General features: G+C 37.1%; 3 protein-coding genes and 1 pseudogene across 6 annotated transcripts in view; 1 reads left to right on the forward strand and 3 right to left on the reverse strand.

Annotated features, from left to right (window-relative positions):
• The window catches only part of LOC144661270 (uncharacterized), a 58,626-nt pseudogene extending 43,653 nt beyond the window's left edge, over nt 1-14,973 (reverse strand). The window contains exon 1 of the transcript XR_013572244.1: nt 13,949-14,973. The product of XR_013572244.1 is annotated as an uncharacterized LOC144661270 (transcript). The remainder of the gene's footprint in view (nt 1-13,948) is intronic.
• The window catches only part of LOC144661251 (uncharacterized), a 107,779-nt gene that overhangs the window by 81,509 nt on the left and 2,200 nt on the right, over nt 1-24,070 (reverse strand). The window contains exon 2 of one of the 3 annotated variants that reach the window (XM_078521948.1): nt 8,738-13,965. The exons of 1 other annotated variant lie outside the window; for it this stretch is intronic. In XM_078521948.1, the coding sequence (XP_078378074.1) occupies nt 13,241-13,965 (725 nt within the window). In that variant the 3' untranslated portion in view covers nt 8,738-13,240. Of the gene's footprint in view, nt 1-8,737; nt 13,966-23,684; nt 23,958-24,070 lie in introns of those variants that run through there. One more of the 3 variants, XM_078521951.1, reaches the window with a different exon arrangement.
• LOC144661263 (uncharacterized) overlaps nt 1-24,070 on the reverse strand; it is a 174,214-nt gene that overhangs the window by 28,831 nt on the left and 121,313 nt on the right. The gene's annotated exons all lie outside the window — the stretch shown is intronic.
• Nucleotides 1,786-8,533, forward strand: LOC144661282 (translin-like). The gene is made up of 6 exons (XM_078521988.1): nt 1,786-2,014; nt 3,634-3,724; nt 5,004-5,103; nt 5,493-5,608; nt 6,352-6,434; nt 6,939-8,533. Exons 1-6 carry the CDS (start codon nt 1,901-1,903, stop codon nt 7,161-7,163), a joined length of 729 nt encoding a protein of 242 aa, XP_078378114.1. The 5' UTR covers nt 1,786-1,900; the 3' UTR covers nt 7,164-8,533.

Raw genomic sequence — 24,070 nt, forward strand, 5'->3', positions numbered from 1 at the left:
TTTTAGTTTCAGATCTCTGTTCTCTTGAGAATTACCCCTCCATTCACCTTTCGTTAAGAGTTTTTTGAACTTGCCATTCTGTTCAGATTTGTTTTTTGCCATTTCACAATGATAGGTTGATATGTATGTAAAGTATGTGACATTCTCTACCCATCTTTATTATACATTATGTCACCATAGTGACTAAACCTACCTCTAGCTTATATCTCTATCGGCTTTCCTATGAGATGGGAGATGAGAAGCCCTTACTGGGGTAGACGACCCTGGGGCAACTTATATGGTAGCGTTTTTCCTATTAAGTTTTTTTACCTTGTTCAAAGGAACTATGAACACTTAACAAATCTCCACCACTAGGGAATTCAATATGGAACTCGGGAACTCAAAAGGGAACTCACAACTAGGGAACTCTGTACTACGGAACTCTTAATGAAAGTCAAAAGGGAACTCAATAGGGAACTGAAAAGGGAACTTACTACGAAACTTACAAGGGCACTCACTAGAAAACTCAGCAGGGAACTCAGTAGAGGAACTCAATAGCCAAAGCCGAGATTAACTATATGCGTCAAAACACATCGACCTTTTGTGTACCCGAAGATCGTTTTCACACGGGTTTAACGGAAATTAAATATCTCGTTCGCGTTTCAAGAAATCTAAAAACGCTCTCATTATCTCACATATAATCTATGTTTAACGGTATTCTGTAAATTTTTGGGGATATAATGAGAGAAGATAGTTTTTTTGCAAAGAATTACTAAAATTTAGAGAAATTAGAAATATTGGAGATTTATTGTGTTTTTAAAATAAAATTTTCTTGGCTAAAATTTGGTAAACGGACAGCCTTAACGCGTGGGTAAATGTGAATTTGAGTGAAGTTTTAGGAGGTTTAAAGAAGGGAGAGGAGAAAGAAAATTGTTTTTGTAATATCATAGGTGACAAATTACTCGTTTTACACGGGCGCCGTTTTCAGTTCATTCAAGACGAAACGCTCAAAAATCCGCTCGATGCCATTTAGGTAATTGGCTTAAGTCTTGAAGTCGTTTTGACGTTTTGAAATATAAAATATCATCAAAAGTTTTATTACATGGCCAAGGCTAGCTGGCTAAGATGAAATTCAAGCGAAAATGTACAAAGTTTAAGCTTTAAAACATCTTTTGTTACGGACGCCATCTTGCCGCTTACTACGTTTCCATGGCAATTTTATAATTTCACAACCATTTGATTACCAATACAAACACCACCAGTCAGTTGACCCTCACGCAATAGCACTCCAGGTTGTCAGGGGACTGCTTGGTGTCCGTCTACCAATTTTAAACTTCATATTCTAATTCTAAAATCACATTGAATCTTCAATATTTCTAATTTCTCTAATCTGTACTTATTCTTTGAGAAAAACTATCTCCTCCAAAAAAATCACCCAAAAACTCACAAAACACCGTAAAATATAAATTTGCAAATGAAGAGAGTTTTTGGATTGCTTGAAACGCTATAAAAACTTTGTATAGTTCGTAGGCGCAGAATGAGACCTACGGGCCTCAAGACTCAGTGCAGTAAATTATCGGGAAGGGGCAGGGTGTAAAGTGATACACAGGGGGGGGGGGGGGGGGGCAACGTCTTAATTTTCGATGGAAAACGGGGGGTGGCAATTTTCCACGAAATCACACGTTTATTTTTCTTGTTGTGTAAAATGTTTGGGAGATAAAACAGAGGTTATTGCATATTTATGTCATCTTTTATTATTTAACTGTCATCAGACCTGTCCATTTTCTGCCTCCCAAGAACCTAGACCCCTGTCAAGCTTTGAAAATCGTCCCGAAGAAGAGCCTGGCGACGAGAATGCGCGCAGACCACCGCGCAGCATTTAAGTAGCACACCGCTGCACAATATACGTACACTCAACAACATGGCGGCCGAAGTGAAAGATAACAGTGACGTTACGGAAACAGAGGAAAAACCGCTTATCTCTTTGTTTGCTTCCTTTCAGGATTATTTATCAAATGACCAGGAAATAAGAGAGGTACGTTTTATGAGTTCTCACCGCTTGTTCGTTCCTGTAATTATAAATTCGTAAATCCACGTGGACTGTGTTGCACGCGCCTCGCAGCTGCTGCAGGTCTCTGACTGTCCCGCTGCAGGCGCAGGCTAAATATATTAATCTTTTAACCAAAACTTGACCTTCTAGGTAAGTAAGAAAATCAACGCTTTGGGGTATCAAATTGTAGTAAGAGGTGGGCATCCTTTATTGGGGTCTTGTTCTCCCCCCCCCCCACCCCCCTGGACATGGGGGCTGGGGAAGGGGGCGAATTTTTTACCTTGTGAATTGTAATATCCATAGTGAACCACGAACCGTGATTTTCCAAAACGTTCTCTAAATTATTATTATTTTTTTGTGAAGCATGATTTGCCAATAATATTATTTTTCAAGAATTGTGAAAGGGCCGTTTTATTTTCCATGAAACATCAATCATCAATTACCCCATCCCCCTTAGTACTACATCCATTGCACATTAATCCCTTTCAAAAAGAAAGAATCCTGCTTGACTTACCGTATTTATTTGGCTGTAAGCCAAGCGATTTTTTTACCAAATGTTACTGAGAACTGATCAAAACTTGACAAAATTGGGGGTTCAGCTTATAACCAAGTATTTCCGCCAAAAAAAATCCGATAGCAGTAGAAAAGAGTTGAATAATTTTGAAGGCTATAAGGCTAGCCATGTGATCATCAACAAACGAAAATTAATTGAAAAATTGGGAGTGTGACAAATCGGTAAAAAACTGCAGATGGAATGAAGCAAATACAAGGGAAAGAGGTATCAGTCATGTCACACTGTTCTTCATCTTTTTGAATCAAGAAGAAACACTAATTGCTTGGGTGCATTTGCGCTACGAAGCCCGAGAGCAGCAACCATAAATGATGCAACTCCCATGGAAAAATAATTACTTTCAAAGGCAAATAAAGTGAGATCACTGTTTCCTTGACCGAAGCGGTTAATAAGTTCACCAACGTCTCAAAAGGACTCTTGGTTTATTGCTGTCTCATTTAGGGTTGTATCTGGTTTACAGCTGTGAGTTTTTCGAAACCTGTTAATCAATATTACAACGATAATTATATATAACAATTTGCCAAAGTCGAAGGATTACATATTTACTGTACATACCCGATGGCTCTTATTTAGGTCTTGATCTTCGGGAGGAAACCGAAGGTGATCTCAATTGCCGTTCGCACTAATTGCAATTGATTATCGATTGTAACGTAATTCTCTCATTAATTAGTGATTGTAAAGTAATCGTCACAAATGAACATTTCGTTTCCAACGAAACAATCACTACTTAGACACTTAATATTTTGAAAAATGCGAAGGTTGGCACTTCATGGAATTACCATGAAGTTGCTTGAAGAGCTTTCAATTTTTTTAATGCGCCTTTTTTTTCCACCTGTGATCAGGTAAATTTTGCCCTGTTGAAAATCTTACCTACATCCCTGGAAAAGGAAGTTAGATTTGATACAAATGAAAGAAAAAGATCAAACATGAAAAATAATTTGAAGAAAATGTGTGCAATAAGGTAAAGAGAATTTTGTAGAGACTAACAGGGCTTTACATGTAAATACTGATGCATGTGTGGTAAATTTTTCAGGGAATCAAGACAGTCATTCGTGACTTGGAACAATCTGCAAGAGAAGTCCTGGCTGTTTTACAAGCAGTACATCAATCTTCAAGTCCTGAAGGTACACGAAAGTCTCTTCTCAGTGTTTGGATATCCCGATTAAACACTGTCGTTTGTGTTTGATGCATTACATTAAATTCTCCTTCCTGATAACCAAACATAATTCCTTGGAATGTTAAATATTTGTGAGAACTTAACAGTACATCAACTGAAGACGATCTCCGAGTCAGGGCATCTAATAGGGTGTGGAAAAAATTAATAATAAGATGGAAATTTTCTGGAAGATTATGCAGAGAAAATCCTGGATTATGCGAAAATTATTATAAATTCATTAAAAATGTTATTAATAATACGCAATGTTGTGATTACCAATAACTGACCTCAACTCGCATCTTTTCGCATAGTTCATCAAAAATCGCAACAATTAAATTTGTACAAATTCGCTCGGTTAGAGAAAAGAAAAAAGAAAGACACGCTTTAAATAAGTTTTAAAACAATTTAAACATTGTTTTGAAGGTGCTTTTCCCGTCAAAAACCTTGGAAAACCTCTAATATGCACATGTAGTTTCCAATCAAACAACACTACCCAGTACTTTGAGCAGGCGTCTTCTTTTTTCAGTTTACACTAAGCCATAAAAACATTCACACAAATAAATTTGCTTTCTGTCTTTGTTTTCTTGTTTTGTAGTGACATTTACAAGGCTGAATTCAGAATGTTTTTAAAAATCCTTCTATGAAGTCAAAAACATTGAAGACTGAGTGTTCGCTTGTTCGACGCTGCATGTTAACAATTGCGCCTTAAAATAATAACACAATCGGTGATATTTTGCCCCGTTCATACCTGCTGGTATGTGGATTATGATGTCATCAAAAGTTCTTAGTACAATGTCATTTATGAGAACTTGACGACAAGACAATCTCTTCAGCACTGATGTTTGACTATGTATTTTGTATGTAAGGAGAAAGAAGTTTTTTATCATGATCACTCTGGCTTTCAGCTGTGAAGAAGATTTGTGCTAAAAGCAGACAAATGCTCACTGTTGTCAAGTCACAGTATGCAAATCTTGTGGAGAAAATACCAGCTGGTCAATATGAAGTCAGAAACATTGTTCGCTTGTTCGACACTGCATGTTAACACTTGCGCCTTAAATAGCACAATCGGTGGTACCTTGCCCCGTTCATACATATATGGATTATGATGTCACCAAAAGTTAACTTCAAAGCTAGAAATATGTATTTATGAGAACTTGACAGACAATCTCTTCAGCACTGATGTTTGACTATGTATTTTGTATGTAAGGGAGAAAGAAGTTTTTGATCATGATCACTCTGGCTTTCAGCTGTGAAGAAGATTTGTGCTAAAAGCAGACAAATGCTCACTGTTATCAAGTCACAGTATGCAAATCTTGTGGAGAAAATACCAGCTGGTCAGTATTACAGGTCAGTCGTCATTAAGTAATTTAAATTTTTTCCTTGAGCATTACAGGGCTCCAGAATATCTAATGTGTTAATTTTAACAAATCACCAGTGCCAATGTACAAATAATTTGGTGGAGAAAGGTACTCTGAGAGTAAAAGTATCTTACCCAAGAACACAACAGAACAACACCAGCCAGGGTTTGGACTTGATCTTGAATCCAAGGTGGTGTTTGGACAACCTGTCAAAATACTGGGATGGGGGGGGGGGGGGGAAGGGGACTCCAATGGACTAACATCTCAACAAGAAGTGTAGAGATCCTTTTAGTTACTGCTTACATGTAGAACTCTGAAGTCCTCTGACACTGATAAGGCAGCTGTGTGTTTTAAATTCTTATGTTTTTTTTATTGTAGATTTTGTGACCACTGGCGCTTTGTGAGTCAACGGTTTGCCTTTCTTGGAGCATTTATTGTGTACCTGGAAAGTGATCGACTCATTACTAGACCAGAGCTGGCAGAAATGCTTGGAGGTAAATTGGCCAAAAGCTAACAGTAACATGTGCATATTAATTGTCAGATGCAATTGAATAGCATTTCCTTTGCGAACATGAAAATCTTACAAATTTTACCCTTGGTGGGGTACTCAGATTCATAGTGAGGGGGAGGCAGTCCATCCAGAGTACCGTATTTTCTCGATTAAACGCCGAAAATCAACCCCTTAGACAATTATTAAAGGTTGAGTAAAAATGTATGTTTTAAAAATAATGTCTAATTATATAGCTGTCAAAAATAATGAATAAAAATCATTTCTTAGAAACATAGGGCTTGAAAAAAATCTTGAATTCAAATAAACGCCGGCCCTATAGGGACAAGTTTGAAATAAACACCGGGGGGTTAAATCGAGAAAATATGGTACATTCAAACTTCTATTAAGCACTCAACCTTAGGAAATAGCAAACTGAGCATTTAATAGAAGAAAAATAATGTAGCATTGCAAATAATTATTGAACTAGAATGCCAGAAAAATTGCATATTTACATCAATTTATATTGTTGTGAAAAACAGTAATAGAAAATAATAAGTAAAAGAGCAAGTCATTGCATGTTCAAGGAAGTGCATGTAGGTAAACAAAGGGAAGGAAATGAAGGCTGACCAGTTTGCTTTTCTTCCCTTTGTTCACCCACTTGTTCACATTTCTCCACAAACAAAGAACCTACAGAACAAGCTACAGTAAGCTGACTCTTGATGTTTTAGCTACATTTCTCTTTTGCAGTCCAAGTAGAGCGGTCATCTGATGGTTTCCATATTGACTTGGATGATTTTTTAACTGGACTTCTTCTTCTTGCAAATGAACTGGTAAGTTGCTTGAATCATGATACCTGATGCTGCAACTAGGAGCTTTTAATAAGCAAACCACAATGGAAATAACAAAGAAAAGGTCATCAAACAAAATTAATTACTAAATTAATGAACTGAACAACTGCTCTACCAGTTCTGATTAGCTTGGAGAACCCCATTGGCCAAGAAACATGACAGCTATTTTTCCGGCTTGGACGTGCATTATGATATCTTCTATCGTATTTTTTATATATATTTTGGGTGGATGGATGGACGGATGGACTGACAAACGGACAAAGGAGGGACAGACTGATGGGCGGACAAATGGACAAAGACCTTTACTTATAAATATTAAAAATCTGACACTTTGCTACTACAATACATTAAAATTACAATATTACTTAATGCTGATTTAGTATTCTCAAAGATATTGAGAGCATAGTAAAACTACTACAATCCACATTTATTGAATTTCCAACCAAATCTTACAGTATATGTTTGACTGGTTTTTTTTTTTTTCAGTCACGGTTTGCAGTGAACAGTGTAACCTCAGCAGATTACGGCCGACCTTACAAAATAGCTGCATTTGTAGCTGAGCTAGACGCTGGCTTCAGACTGTTAAATCTTAAAAATGACTCTCTCAGAAAGAAGTTTGATGGCCTCAAATATGACCTCAAGAAAATTGAAGAAGTGGTTTACGATCTGACCATCAGAGGACTGAAACCAGCTGTGGAAGAGGCCAGTTAAAAGAGACAAATCAAAGCCTGTGGGGGTGAGGGAGAGGAGGGCCTGGATGAATGTGGCTCTGTGGACTGAAATGTCCCTGCGAGATGTTGATGTGACCACAAACACAGCAAACTTACCACATAATATCTCTCAATGTGCTGTTGTGTTACTGCTCTCGCTGAAATGTCTGCAAGAGACTAGCTACTGCAATCTTTCATCCAAATCAATCTGACTAGCTTAGGGAAGTGGTCACAACAAGCGTATTCGACGAGGACCCACCTTGTGTAGGGGTAGGGGGTTATGCAAGATACCACCTGTCTGATTAACCAAATGGACAAAATTTATTGGCCTTAAAATTTGAGTTGAGACTTTCATATTAGGTGTGCATGAAGGTTGCATTGCTGGAGAAATGGCACAAGCAGGTTTGAATCTGTTTCTACTCCTGATAGAGTGGGGGCTAAACAAACAAGACACCATCTTTTAAGGTGAGGAGGGGGGTATACCTGTCTGTTTGCGGAATTGTGGGTCCTATCTGAGTACAATAGTTTTGACCATTTCCCTTATACGTTGTTATTGCAGTGCAACCAAAAACACTGGGCATGGTTAATAGCCCATAATTTTATATCTTTACATAGTGGCTATCTTCTCTTAATCAGGCAGAATATTGACAACGTACATTGACCAAATGGACGGGAACAAATTTCCCATGTTAGTGGACTGAAATAAGAAACGTGTGTTTCCTTCATTCTTCTTTGTGTCTGCAAGCATAAAACCAAAGCCATATCTGTTCATTAGCTGTAAGTAAAAATTTATTTTGTTGCAGATTCCACAAATTAACCAGTTTGTTACAGTGGAGTTCGACATCTTGTTGGGGCTTGCAAGGCTTACTTGGTTCTTGACAATTGACTGAAATTTTATTAGTTTGTGTTGGAACGGTTGCCTAGTAGAATTATGCAGTGATCACTCCAGCTGTTATTTTATTGGATAATAAAAATTGACTTTTTGATTTCTTTCCTTCGATTTGTCTTTAAAAGTACTTTCTCACTGGAAAGCAATAGCTTAAAGTTGCACAGGGAGTGTCACGGCAGCTGGGTATGTCATCAGTCTTGGAAAATTACCGTATGCTTCATACCATGAGAAGCATTGATTATAATAATGGCTGACTGGTGTCATATGTAACAATTGAATGTCATGTAAGTAAACACCAATATTCACTGTACAGTATCATGTGGACATGATTTGTCCTCGTTATCAAGAGGACAAGTTCAGGTGAGCCACTGTAATGTATGCCCAGTTTTCTGTCCTGTGAACCCTAGAGGAACAATTCAACATGTTTTGGAATGTTCGTTCTTACATTTTAGCGCCTTTGTGAATAAACTATTTGGACTTCACATGCACACTGGTTTTGAGTATGAAAAGAGGAAACAATTCATCATCATAATCATTTATTTGCCACAAAGTGGCAGGGGAAAGTTTTTGTGCATTATGATTGAAATGCTCTGCTGGGACATGTCTCTTGCAAAGTATTTAGATGACGTTAAATGTGCTCCCCAACCCCACCCCCTCCCCCCTTACCAAAGCCTGATCAATTCAAAGGTCGTCATACCAACAAAGATAAACATTCCCAAGTGAAAAAAAAAACCACTGAAACATGCAATAAAATCGGCAGCAACTTACTTTTATAGCACTTTATTACCGGTAGTACAAAAATAAGCAGTAATTACAGAAAGCTACAAGTAAAATTATTTAGAGCAGTTTTCAGTTGAGTATTGTAAAACCAAAACCAAAGTATTCACTCTGGCCAATCACAAAGGGCTCAGACCACCGGGGGGGGGGGGGGGGGGGGTACTCTGGCTTGTTGCAAATGGCGGGGATGATCGAATGGAGGCAAAAGTCAGGACCCAAAAGAATCCCTAAGTCTTCTGACATTACCCAAAAAAATACCTGGACCAGAAATAACCCCCCCAAAAATCCCTTGTCAAATTGCCAGGAGGGGCAATTGATGACATATTTCAAAGATAATCATAAAAAATTGAACCCTCGTGTTTGTTTATGCATCATACCATAGATACACCAAGGACGCGCCAAGGAACTTTAGTTCAACTTCGTTTTTAATACCCAAAGAAATCCCCTATTTAAATCAAGTCACCCAAAAAATACTTGCCAAATTTTCCAACCCAAAAAAATCAGGAATCAAAAATTTCAAACCCAAAAAAATCCTTCGATCATCCCCGTCATTTACAAGCCAAAGTACCTCCCCTGGGGCTCAGACCATCTGACCAGTAAGTCAATCAAAACTCACAGCATAACATGTAGCTAGCATGAAGTGCGGGAAAACGTGTGTGAGCAAGTCGTGATTGGTTTATGGTTTTTTCTTCTGATTGGTAAAGAAAGTAGTGCAAGATTTTTAAACCAGTCACTTGGCACAGCAAATGCAAAACCTAAACAACTGCGAGTTACTTTCAATGCTCAAGTGGAAACCGCTCTATAAAAAAACAGTTATTACAATACACTTCATACAGATAAGAGGTACCGGTAACTACAATTGGCTACAATTATTATAATAAAATAAGTGGTTATATTGCAAACAATTACGGTAAAATGATGTAATGTATATGAAATGATTCATATATGAACTGCGGATGTATATGAAAGTGATGAATGATCATCACAGTGAATTTCCAATTTTAGCAATTGGAATAAAGAAGCCTGAAAAAAATTCAGGGCCCGTTGAAGCCCTGAATTTTTTTCAGGCTTCTTTATTCCAATTGCTAAAATTGGAAATTCACTGCGATGATCATTCATCACTTTCAATTACGGTAAAAGTAAGAAATTATTATGCTGACATTATTATTAATTCCCGGCTAACACATTTCCTTTCTTTTATTTTTTTTGGCTATTAATTTTTGTTATTCTTTATACAAGAATGTACTGAGTTTAAAGAATAGTTAACTCAAGTTCAAAAGCTATACTGTCAAACAACACTGTAAATTGCTGATACATGTATAATATATGTATTCTCAAGTGACTTAATTTTTTTATACATTTATAATAGACTGGAATCATTGAGCACTATACCCCACTAGGGAGCCTGTTCAGAGGCTAGTAGTTGTGCTTTTAACCCTTTAACCCCTAATTTAAAGGTGGATTTCCACTGACGCGTAAATATTTACGTACGTAAAACGTGCGTAAAAAAAGATACGTAGGCAAATTTCCACTGTCGCGTAAAAAGTAATAAAAAGCGTTTTCTTTTTACGCGCGTTGAACGTGCGTAAATGCCCGCCATACTGAATTATCAAGTTGGTGAATAGAGTGCGTAATTGTCGGCCATATTGGAGGAGTGAAACAATAAATTGTTTTTCCTTTGGGAAATAATCATTAACATTTTTATGCAAATATCTTGTTGTTTGACTCTTCCAACATGGCTGCCATGAAAACATTTTGTACCACACGCTAGAAAAAGAAATGCGTGAATATGACCAAGAGGCATTTTATAAATACTTCCGAAAGACACCATCAAGTAAAAGAAGATTTGAGGCGACCTTCCCGGATTCCCGGTTCGAAGCCTACGTGACCTGACGCCAGGCGTTTTCTTTCACTACTGCGTTCGTGTAATTTGGTTATGTAGCCAGTTCTATAGATTATTTCTTGAAATGTTAAGACTTTCTCGATGAGAAGTATTTCTACATCTGAATGTTTTCCCAAGTAAATCGATGGGCGATTTAAAACAAAATTGTTTTCCACATGGTAAGTGGTGTCATGTGACGAAATCCAAAAGTATGATTGGGTAAATCGTTGCGTAACCGCAGACAGCCGCGAAAAAAGTTGAACTCGGTTCAACTTTTTTCAAAACCCCCAAAATCGCTACGCGCGTAAACGTGCGCGTCACGTGCGTAAATACCTGGAAAAAAACGTGGCATTGGAAATTGGACAACGTAAATTCGACGCACGTAATCGCGCGCGTAAAATTTCATTTTACGTACGTTTATAATTTTTACGCGCGTTAACGTGCGTAAACAAAAACGCGACAGTGGAAATCCACCTTAAGAGTGCCAACTGGCACATAGTGCTATAACTTGGTCAATATTTGTCCAATTAAATTGAATTGTTGACCCTACACTTATCTTCCAAAGATCTGCATGTTGAAAGCATAAAATTGTAAATATTACTGAAACTCTTTTGAAAATAATTATAATGCAATAGAAATGTCAAGTTAGGGTGTTTACCACTTTCTACCAGCCACTCACAGAGTTGAATGCACTTATCTAATCTGCTGAGGGTTACTGCTAGTTTTATAAATTTATAATAGACTGGTATCATTGAGCACTATATCCCACTGTGGAGCCTGTTCACAGACTAGCAATTGTGCCTTTAGGACACCATCAAATTGAAAAATTATTTGCAAAACGTTTTCAAATTAATACATGAAATGTCATTTTACCATGACTGACCATTTCTTTTAGTCATTCATTCAGAGAGTCTACCCATTGAGCTAATCTGTTGACACTAACTGCTAGCAAGTTTAATAAATGTAATTTACAAATAACAGGGGGCTCACATCACAAAAGTGAAATTTCGTGAGGCCCTTTGAGAAAACACAAAAATATTAATTGATAAAAATGGCAATAATAAAAGGTTAAAAATTAAACATTGATCATGTATAAAAACTATCAAGCACTAAAAGCTAAAAAAGTTATGATAAATCATAAATAGTTAACTAAATGTTACAATAAAGAATTAATTAAAAACATGATTTTTGATACACTGCTTGGGGGGGGGGGCTTCTTAACTATGGCTCTGAATTAGATAGAGCAGTTGCTAAGGAATTGCTGAAGACAGCATTCGAATGTTATTTGGGGAACTTGGCTTTGTAAAAATTATCATTGCCAGTCCCAAACTGCGTGTTAGGATTAAAATCCCTAAAAACCTCTTGTAGGAAAGAAGGAATACTTCCGATTTTTCTTATTTGAATCAGAGATAACATAGCCTTCTTTTTGATCAAATGCATGGAATTACCTTTTACGCGTAAAATGGAAAGGCTACTTCATAGAAAATCCACAAATATGATAATTAATTATGTCATGATGTTTATAACAATGCAAATTTCATAAATCCATCTGTGACATAAGCATGCAGACATTCTTTATCTGCTGGTGTGCACTGATTTTAACTTTAGATCTGTATGCCATAATTTTTACAGCTTTTTTTTTTGTTTTCCGGTCAAGTGACTTGGCAAATATTGCCACGATTTGAAAGCCTTGGAGGACTCTTGGATGCAACAGTACTAGTGAAAAATACTCTCCCCTTTCTTAAAAGAGAAAATTATTTTGTCTTCAAACGTCTTGACGGATTTCTATAATAGTCTATGCCTTCTACATGTATTTACTGAGACTAAAATATCATCAAATACAAAGTAAACATCTCACAGACTGTAACCATGAAGAGGAATACAGCTGGGAAACAGAGACATCTAACTTTATATCATTAGATCATGATAAAAAGGCATGTTCCTGAGCGTCTTACAATACACTTTAGCTATGAATAAAGAGGGTGACTGAAGGCAAAACCTTGGTTTGACTTGTTGCTATGACAATGTGACATCACAAAACTGTAAGTGATGAGTCAATTACAAGGGAGGACTCTATTGTTTTTAAAAATCAATAGTCACCCCTCCCACTGCAGGAATTTAAATTTGACACGGTTTACCTTAAATTCTTTGAGACTTGTCCTCAAAACTTTCCTTTCCACATTCTGTAAATAACACGTCTTTATACAAAATGCTACTGCTATTGTGAAGTAATTAAGTAAAACATGCTACCGGAAGGCACAAAAATATGAAAGTTCTCAAAAATTTTCAAAACAGCAAATGTTATAGCTTAAATGATTTTGCATTATGAGGAGAAACTCATTTTAGCTTAGTATTTTAGGATTTATGTATACACAACATCCATGCCATGTTCACATTGCTATTGTTATTTGTTTTAAACTTTTTATGTAAACAAGTTTCCACACTGAAACAGTTTTATGCTTCTTGTTTCATAACGTACACATTTTACATTATTTTAAAATATCAGTTTTGCACCCCGGCATCATATTTTTTAAATAACGACTACCTTTTTTGTTTGACAAGCTACAGCAATGCATCCCTCAGTAGTCACTGTTATCCCTCGTATAAAGTCACCAATCCGTTCATCATGGATTTGAGTGCTGCGCACAAACTCGCCATCTTTGGTGTAAACTTCCACCAGCAGGAGATCTTTCCCCCCTCGTCGTTTACCAGCGAGGACAACATGTTCACTTGCCCGGTGAAATGCAATTGTAAGATACAAATCACTTCCTTGGAGTTTAAACTTGTTAAGATGGTCGCCATGTTCACTGAATATGTGAACACAGGAATCATTGGTGTCCACTACCATAACACGGCCATCATTAGCAGCAGTGATATCACACGCATACTCCAATATGCCTTCACCAATCGAGCGAACAAACTGACCAGCAGTCTCATGCACATCAACCACATTATCTGACCACAGTACCAGTACTTTGCCACTGTCGGTGACTGTCAGTCTGCCCCAGTTCCCCCTCTCTCCCCTCACAGGAAACTTGTGATGCAGGTCAGCGGTGTTGTTAAATTCGTAAACAACGTACTCATCTCTCTCAGCTCCAGGCTTTTCCAATCCGACCAAAACATAGATACTGTCATTCATGTCTGTGGCTACATCAAGAACATGTAACTTTGTATGTACGTCATCTTTAGGGAGACTGAAAAGACTCATAAATGTTCCTGTACTGTCAAACACCTTTACGTTACCATCCTCAAGGTCTCCTACAATGAATTGTCCTCTAAAGTTTGTAGCGATACCCTACGGCATCTTCAGCTTGTGCTCCTCTTCACCCTCCTGACCAAATGACAATGGTGTTTCACATGTTACACAACAGCGCTCCATACCCTGTGTGCGCAGAACTTTAGTTACTCTTTCGTCACGCAATGGATCAACTGTGCCTTCTCCGGTATCTACAGTAGGCAGCATCCAGAGATATGGAGATTGACCGACTGTTAGCGTGACATCGTAGATGGCACGATTCACGTGACAGACACTGGAAATAATTTTCCTGCGTTCGTCTTTACCTATGAACTGCAAGCCCATTACTGCATGAATGCCTTTCTTGAGCTGAACATCAAAACTATTCTGAACTGCTGACAAAGAGTTTAGTTGTTTAATGCACACTCTACACGGTTCGACTGCGTCAACGGGATTGTCTACTGTCTCTAGTATTGTCGCCATAACTCGATATTGCATTGCGAGAATGCGGTCCGATGTTTCTAGAGCTTCATTATTAAAGGCCTCTGTCGCTTTTCTACGAGCATCTCTAAATCTGTCTCTTTGCGTTGGAAAGCGCCCTGGTAGCTGATTCGTCCAGGTCTGTAAGCTCCAAGGTTCTCATTCCTTCGGCGAGAGAAATTGCCTCGGCACAAGCTGCTTGTGTTGTCGTTACCGCGCCGTTCTCGCTTCTGGACCTTGCCTTATTAAATACTTTATAAAGCAACTCTATTCCCTCCTCAAAGAAGCTGATACTTGCTAGCAAATCTTTCCTTGATAATCCATCCAGCTTGGACTTGATATCATCGATTTCACGCACGATCAATCCACGAAATTTTTGATCTGTTACATCGCCATCTTTCAGCTTCTCCGCCGCCTTGTCTCTGCCTTTATTCACAAGCAAGCCAATGGTAGCTTTGAACACTGCTGTTACAATCGAAGACATAATCGTCACGTTAAAGAACTGTGAAACTGTTTTCTGCTAATTGACAATGCTATTGATTGCAGCGGCGTTGTACACGAAATGAACAAATTCCACAAATTTTTGCCTTCAAATTAGATTTCGAAACAAAGAACTAAGTTCTAGTCCAGTGCCTTACAAGAGTGAATAATAACTTTTGCTGACGCAATGTTTTTCAGTCTCTTAACAGCTATGGAAACAATGAGAGCGGAAACTTTGTCTCAAGTAGTGAAAGAATGCCTGTCATACAAAAAGTAAATTTGTATGTGATGTTAATCACGTTTTAGCTTGATCCTTTCACTGAGTCCGGAAAAAAAAGTGGAAAAATACTTTTTGTTTAAATTCTATAAAATACTGAATTAAAACCAGTCTCTTGTCAATAAATTAATTTTTTAATTTTGTTTTTTTTTTTAAACAGTTTCCAATACGAACAAATCGTTGAATTCCATGAAAGGGTGTGATGCGAGTTTTAGCTGTACTTTGTTTCCACGGTATAATTATTTGTAACTTAGCACTTCCCTCCATCTGTTTTGAACCGAAATCCCGCTGACAACAAAGGAATCAAATCGTTTATGTTCGATAAGAGCTTCATTTTTAGTATTATTTAAATACTTATATGTCAAAGCCACAGTAAATATGAAACAGTATCAGACCACACGTGACAAGCAGTGGCGCAAAATGCGCGGGAAAGTTTCGGGAAATCAAGAGATCAAGTTACTCCGTGATATTTTGCATTTTGCACTATTTTACATTGTAGAGCCGCACGTATTATTTTTAATTTCCCGCGTGATATGCCCTCTGAGGAAGTTTTAGAAAAGGCGAAATGGGACTCTATCTTTTATAAGTACAAGCTCGGTTTAGCGAAATTAGTATACAAGGTCTACAACGATTTAACACCACCAGATATGCGCCATATCATTGTAAAAACGGAATACAAGCATGGACTAAGGAACGGTTACAAGGTAGTGGTACCGCGCTTTTTCACCAACTTTATGAAAAACTCAATCGCTTACAGGGGATCCGTTATTTGGAACGCCCTGTCACAACGACTACACGGTAAAACTAGTAATTTTAAGTCGTTTTTTAACATAGTAAAAGGCAAGAACATTCTTAAAAATATTAGCTTCGAGGCGTTATCCACGCAGACTGTCAGACTGAACGATGATGTTTTTAAATTTTATTGAATTTTTAAATTGTTATTATAATAGTGAATTTTTTCTATCTTCTCAATATTAGGATGTCTTTTTATATGTCTTTTTAAATTTTTAATTTGTACACGGCCCCACAAGCTTTTAGCTTTAAACTTTTTTTACCGTGTTTAAATAAAGTTGTTGTATTGTATTGTATTTTAAGTTTTATTTTGTTTAAAATAAAGTTTTTTCATGAGAATATAGCGGAATGAATACATGTATAGATAGAGTTCATCGTTATTCATAATTTGCATGAAATGTTGAAGTGCGAGACGTCATTATAACAGCAGGTTCTCCGGCTTGAGTGAAAATTATAGAATCTGTAAAAGAAATATTAATCCACTGTGTGAGGCCCTGCCAGGGTAAATTCCGACAAGCGACATGGCCCAATAAGTAGCGACAGCATACTAATAAAATCGCGACAAACGACAACCCTTTTGGGAAAACTTAAATTCCGACAAGGACAAGCAATGTTCCTTCAATTTAATTACCGACAGCGACATAAAGAGCGATAAAACAGCGACACGGCACATTTTTAAATTTAGACAAGCGACACGGGAACCCCCCCTGGCAGGGCCTCCTGTGTGGACAAACTAACCGAGAAGAAAGAAAAACAATGATTTTGTTTATACCGGCCAGAACATACAGTGTTAATAATTTACAATTTACAACTAAGGAAGTTATAATATGAAAAACACTCGAAACCACTCAGACCAAAAGACGCCATCATATTGGCCTGGTATGAAAAAAATATATTGTCGACCAGATATGAAAAGTAAAAAACTTATTCTGCATAGCAGCATCTCAGGTGTTATTTTAAGCGACTTGGTATCTATTACAGGAATTTCATGTCTTCAAAATCACAGTACTGCAGTTTATTACCTTCCCCTCCCCCAGCACACATTTAATTTGTTTCTGATTTAACAACTCATTGGAACTAATCTCATAGTCAGATGTGTCTTTGATCAGATCATTAGAGCATTCAATAATCACATTTTACCACTCGTTTGCCGCAGGCGATGAAACAGTTACCAGCACAAACAAACGATCATTGAGAGCTATAGAAAGGTTTCTGTGGAGCGAATATGTTTGTGCAGTTGTATTTATTGCATGGCTTTTCGTAGAGCTGAATTGAACGGGCATAATTTTCGAACAAATAAGCTCCTGAGAGCGGCATTGCGACTCATTAACAAATCCATTAGTGACCTTGAAGAAACTGTCGAACCATAGCAGGATATTGCGTCAATTGTCCTTTAAGGTTTTTAAGTTTGTTTTCAAACAGGAATGGCTCTTAACCCAACAGATTTTAATGGACTGTTTTTATTTTTCGTAGTAGAATTCTCCTAAAAGACAGTGATCTTTCCTTTTCTTTTTTAATTTCACACGGAATTATCTACTGCCTAGTCCTAGTCGCACTAAAAGTGCGTGGCTTCTTTACCCAGAAACAGTTCTAAGAACCATGAAATCAACCAACTGCTGGGATAAGTTTGCGCTAAGTTCAAGCACAGGCGCCCAGGCTCACGCTAATTATGACCACTCGGTCGAAATGGCAGCAGCCGACGAGGATTTATATGAATCTTTATTGATAGGTGTTCGCATTTCACATTATGTTGCCTGCATTATGTCTCTTGACTTTAATAATTAACTGTAGCATTTATTAAACCACATTTATCGATTTTTTTAATATACGCGACGTGGAATCCCATTAATGTTACTGTAAACCGAGTATTATTACATTAATGGGATTCCACGTCGCGTATATTAAAAAAACGCAAAAAAATAAATACAATAAAAAAAAATAAGCTTACAAACAAGCTATCGAACAAACGAAAGAACGGATGAATGAATGAATGAATGAATGAATGAATGAATGAATGAATGAATGAATGAATGAATGAATGAATGAATGAATGAATGAAGGAATGAAGGAAGGAATCATTGAATGAGCGAATGAATGAATGGATGGAGAAATGAATGAATAAATGAATGAATACTTAATTTACAAATACCTGACACTTTGTTACTACATGTACAATGCTATAAAATTACAATAATATTACAATGCTGATTTACTGCCGACCAGTTAGCTCACGGTTGGTAGAGCACCGGACTACCGTGCGGGAGGGTTTGGGTTCGAGTCCCAGACCAGACCAACACTCAGGGTCTTAAAATAACTGAGGAAAATATGCTGCCTTTGCAATTACATCTGCAAATGGTTAGGTATTCTAGACTTCTTGGATAAGGATGAGAAACCGTAAGCCCCGACTCCTGCATCTTTAGTGTTGCAGTCGACGTGGGATGTAAAAGAACCCACACACTTATCTTTAAAAGCAGAGCATGGAGTTCACAGTGTTGTGGTATGGTCTTGAATTGCCCACTGTGTTGTTTACTGTGAAATGCTGGGAGATATTAGACAAAGTAATGATTATTATTCTCAGAGAGATTGAGGGCATAGTATTTAATATCTACAATCCTCATTTAATTGATTTTCCAACCAAATCTTATGGTTTAATGTTTGACTATTTTTTTATCAGTCAAGGTTTGCAGTGAACAGTGTAACCTCAGCAGATTACGGCCGACCTCACAAAATAGCTGTATTTGTGGCTGAGCTAGATGCTGGCTTCAGACTGTTAAATCTTAAAAATGACTCTCTCAGAAAGAAGTTTGATGGCCTCAAATATGACCTCAAGAAAATTGAAGAAGTGGTTTATGATCTGACCATCAGAGCACTGAAACCAGCTGTGGAAGAGGCCAGTTAAAAGAGACAAATCAAAGCCTGTGGGGGTGAGGGAGAGGAGGGCCTGGATGAATGTGGCTCTGTGGACTGAAATGTCCCTGTGAGATGTTGACGTGACCACAAACACAGCAAACTCACAACATAATATCTCTCAATGTGCTGTTGTATTACTGCTCTCGCTGATGAAAATGTCTGCAGGAGACTAGCTACTGCAATCTTTCATCCAAATCAGTCTGACTATTTTATACGTGGTTATTGCAGTGCAACCAAAAACACTGGACATGGTTAAAAGCCCATATATATATTACATAGTGGCTGTCTTCTCTTAATCAGGCAGAATATTGACAATGTACATTGACCAAATGATTGGGAACGAATCTCCCATGTTAGTTGACTAAAATAAGAAACATGTGTTTCCTTCATTCTTTGTTGTGTCTGCAAGCATAAAACCAAAGCCATATCTGTTCATTAGCTGTAAGTAAGAATTTATTTTGTCATGGATTCCACAAATTAGCCTGTTTGTTACAGTGGAGTTCATCTTGTTGGGGCTTGCAAGATTTACTTGGTTCTTGACAATTTATTGAAATTTCATTAGTTTGTGTTGGAACAGTTACCTAGTAACACGTGACATTTTTATGCAGTGATCACTCCAGCTGTTATTTTATTGCATAATAAAAATTGGCTTTTGGAATTCTTTCCTTCGATTTGTCTTAAAAAGTACTTTCTCACTGGAAAACAATAGCTTAAAGTTGTACAGGGAGTGTCACGGCAGCTGGGTATGTCATCAGTCTTGTAAAATTACCGTATGCTTCATACCATGAGAAGCATTGATTATAATAATGGCTGACTGGTGTCATATGTAACAATTGCATGTCATGTAAGTAAACACCAATTCACTGTACAGTATATATCATGTGGACATGATTTGTCCTCCTTATCAAGAGGACAAGTTCATGTGAGCCACTGTAATGTATGCCCAGTTTTCTGTCCTGTGAACCCTAGAGGAACAATTCAACATGTTTTGGAATGTTCATTCCTACATTTCAGCGCCTTTGTGAATAAACTATTTGGACTTCACATGCACACTGGTTTTGAGTATGAAAAGAGGAAACAAAAGTGGCAGGGGAAAGTTTTTGTGCATTGATTGAAATGCTCTGCTGGGACACGTCTCTTCCAAAGTATTTAGATGATGTTAAATGTGCTCCCCAACCCCATCCCTCCCCCCTTACCAAAGCCTGATCAATTCAAAGGTCGTCATACCAACAAAGATTAACATTCCCTTGAAAAAAAAAAAACCACTGACACATGAAATAAAATCGGCAGCAACTTACTTTTATAGCACTTTATTAGTACAAAAATAAGCAGTTATTACAGAAAGTTACAAGTAAAATTATTTAGAGCAGTTTTCAGTTGAGTATTGTAAAACCAAAACCAAAGTGATCACTCTGGCCAATCACAAAGGGCTCACGCCGGGGGGGGGGGGGGCTTGTTGTAAATGACGGGGATGATCGAATGGAGGCAAAAGTCAGGACCCAAAAGAATCCCTAAGTCTTCTGACATTACCCAAAGAAATCCCTGGACCAGAAATAACCCCCCAAAAAATCCCTTGTCAAATTGTCCCCAAATTGCCAGGAGGGGCAATAACATATTTCAAAGAGAATCATAAAAAATTGAACTCTCATGTCTGTTTATGCATCATACCATAGATACACCAAGGACACGCCAAGGAACTTTAGTTCGTTTTTTATACCCAAAGAAATCCCCTATTTAAATCAAGTCACCCAAAAGAATACTTGCCAATTTTCCAACCCAAAAAAATCCGGAATCAAAAATTTCAAACCCAAAAAAAATCCTTTGATCATCCCCGTCATTTACAAGCCAAAGTACCTCCCCTGGGGCTTAGACCATCTGACCAGTAAGTCAATCAAAACTCACAGCATAACATGTAGCTAGCATGAAGTGCGGGAAAATTTGTGTGAGAGAGTCATGATTGGTTTATGGTTTTTTCTTCTGGTTGGTAAAGAAAGTGGTGCAAGATTTTTAAACCAGTCACTTGGCGCAGCAATGCAAAACCTAAACAACTGCGAGTTACTTTCAATGCTCAAGTGGAAACTGCTCTATAAAAAAACAGTTATTACAATACACTTCATACAGATAAGAGGTACCAGTAACTACAATTGGCTACAATTATTATAATAAAATAAGTGGTTATATTGCAAATAATTATGGTTTATTAACTGCCAATTAGGCAGAAATTATTATGCTGACATTGTTATTAATTCCCGCGCCCGCTAACGCATTTCATTACTTTTATTTTTTGGCTATTTTGTTATTCTTTATACAAGACTGTACTGAGTTTAATGAATAGTTAACTCAAGTTCAAAAGCTTTACTGTCAAACAACACTGTAAATTGCTGATACATGTATAATATATTTATTCTCCTTCAAAATAATTATTATTGATAGAAAGTGACTTAATTTTTTTATACATTAATAATAGACTTGAATCATTCAGCACAATACCCCACTAGGGAGCCTGTTCAGAGGCTAGTAGTCGTGCTTTTAACCCTTTAACCCCTTAGAGTGCTAATTGGCACATAAAGAAAAGGTTAAAACATTGATTATATATAAAAACTATCAAGCGCTAAAAGCTAAAAAAGTTATGATGAATCATAAAAAGTGAACTAAATGTTACAAATATAACAAATTATTTAAAAACACCATTTTTGATACACTGCTTGGGGGGGGGGGGGCTTCTCAACTATAGATCTGGACAGAGCAGTTGCTAAGGAATTGCTGAAGACAGCATTTGGTTGCAAGCGATATATCATGATTTTGGCGTGTTTTGAAAGGAAAAAATAGCGAATTTTATTTGGAGAACTTGGCCTTGTAAAAATTATCATTGTGTGCATGTGAAGAGTACCAGTCCCAAACTGTGTGTTAGGATTAAAATCCAAAAATGTGTAGGAAAGAAGGAATACTTCCGATTTTTCTTATTTGAATCAGAGATAACATAGCCTTCTTTATGATCAAACGCATGGAAAATTATTACTTTTTACGCGTAAAAAGGAAAGGCTACTACATAGAAAATCCACAAATATGATTATTATGTCATAATGTTCATAACAATGCAAATTTCATAAATCCATGTGTGACATAAGCATGCAGACGTTCTTTATCTGCTGACGTTCACTGATTTTAATTTTAGATCTATATGCCATAACTTTTACAGCTTTGTTTCTTTTTGTTTTCCGGTCAAGTTACTTGTCAAATATTGCTACGATTTGAAAGTCTTAGAGGACTCTTGAATGCAACAGTACTAGTGAAAAATGCTTTTCTGTGTATGGTCTGGTTTACAAATAATTTATGATGGTTGAAAATCTTCCACAGCAGCAAATTGGTAGATAAGAAGACCCCCCTCCACCCCTCCCCCCTCCCCCCCCCACCTCCCCTTTCTTAAAAGAGAATATTATTTTGTCTTCAAACGTCTTCACGGATTTTAATAATAGTCTATGCCTTCTTCATGTATTTAATATACTGAGACTAAAATATCATCAAATACAAAGTAAACATCTCATAGACTGTAACCATGAAGAGGAATACAGCTGGGAAACAGAGACATTTAACTTTATACCACAGATCATGATAAAAAGGCATGTTCCTGAGCGCCTTACAATACACATTAGCTATGAATAAAGGGTGTGATCAAAGGCAAAACCTTAATTGGTTTGACTTGTTGCTATGACAATGTGACATCACAAAACTGTAAGTGATGAGTCAGTCACAAGTAAGGACTCTATTGTTTTTACAAATCAATAGTCATCCCCTCCCACTGCAGGAATTAGATTGGCACAGATTACCTTTCTTAGAGACCTGTCCACCAAACTTTTCTTTCCACATTCTGTAAATAACACGCCTTTATACAAAATGCTACTGGTATTGTGAAGCAATTAAGTGAAACATGCTGCCGGAAGGCACAAACATATAAAAGTTCTCAAAAATTTTCAAGACCGCAATATATAGCTTACATGATGATTTTGTATTACGAGGAGAAACTCATTTTAGCTTAGTATTTTAGGATTTATGTTTACACAACATCCATGCCATGTTTACATTGCTATTGTTATTTGTTTTAAACTTTTTATGTAAACAAGTGTCCACACTGAAACAGTTTTATGCTTCTTGTTTCATAACATCATTTTAAGCTTACATTATTTGCAGTTTTGCACCCCGGCATCATATTTTTAGTGCAGAATGCACTATTGTGATGGTTTGATGGGTTGGCGTCTGCTAAACCCCTAAACCACTAAGCCACTAAACCACTAAACCGCTAACGCGGTGTAAACTTTTAATCACCAATTAATTGATTAATATCAAGTAATTAATTATTTTTGTAAAGGGGGGAGGGGATGGAGAGAACCTGACCGTGTGCCCTTGGTAAAACGGGGAGTATATTTACGATACTTACAATTGAAGAACTCAAGGTATATATTTGTTTCTGAAAGCACTATGCTCTCCTTGTGGTACAATTCTTTCTGGAACAAAATACTTTGTGCTAAACGCATGCGCAGATCAGTCTACATCACGAACATTGCGTGTTTCTTCTGCAGAAGGATTCTTGTAGACTCCGTGGCGCCAAGTTAAAACCACAAATTAATTGAATTAAACACTAAGGCGTCATAGTAGTTCATGTGAAATAATTCTTGATATGGCAACGCTGTTTTCTTAGAAAAGGTGATCTAGCATCTCATAATCAATTGATAATATCTGTGTTATAATCAATGTCGCCTTGTTTGCAGAAAATAAATCACGTTACCATATCATCATGTTACATCCGTTTTCGACAAAAACAAAAGTGTAATGTAACATGTTTTTGACAAAAACAAAAGTATCTCGTTTGCTGTTTCAATATCAAACTGAAATTCAAGCTATCGAAAATTAAAATAACAGGGACGTGTTAAGATATTTTGTATTAAAGCCTAACGTGGTGTGCTTTTCAATTCGGTAGAATTCCTGTAGAATCCGTGGCGTTAATTTAATTAAACTTAAAAGGCATCACAGCGATCTGCGAGAAAAACAACAGTATCATATTACATCCGTCACTTCCTTTCCTTTGATTTGTTCTCCTTTGGTTGAACTAACCTCCGTTTTATTTTGTGAAACCTCGCCTCTTATATAATAAGTTGTTTGAACATGCTTTCTTGACGGTTCCGACATTT

The sequence above is a fragment of the Oculina patagonica genome, chromosome 7 (assembly GCF_052425735.1).
Source record: "Oculina patagonica isolate OP01 chromosome 7, crgOcupat, whole genome shotgun sequence".
In the NCBI taxonomy this organism is placed as follows: domain Eukaryota; kingdom Metazoa; phylum Cnidaria; class Anthozoa; order Scleractinia; family Oculinidae; genus Oculina; species Oculina patagonica.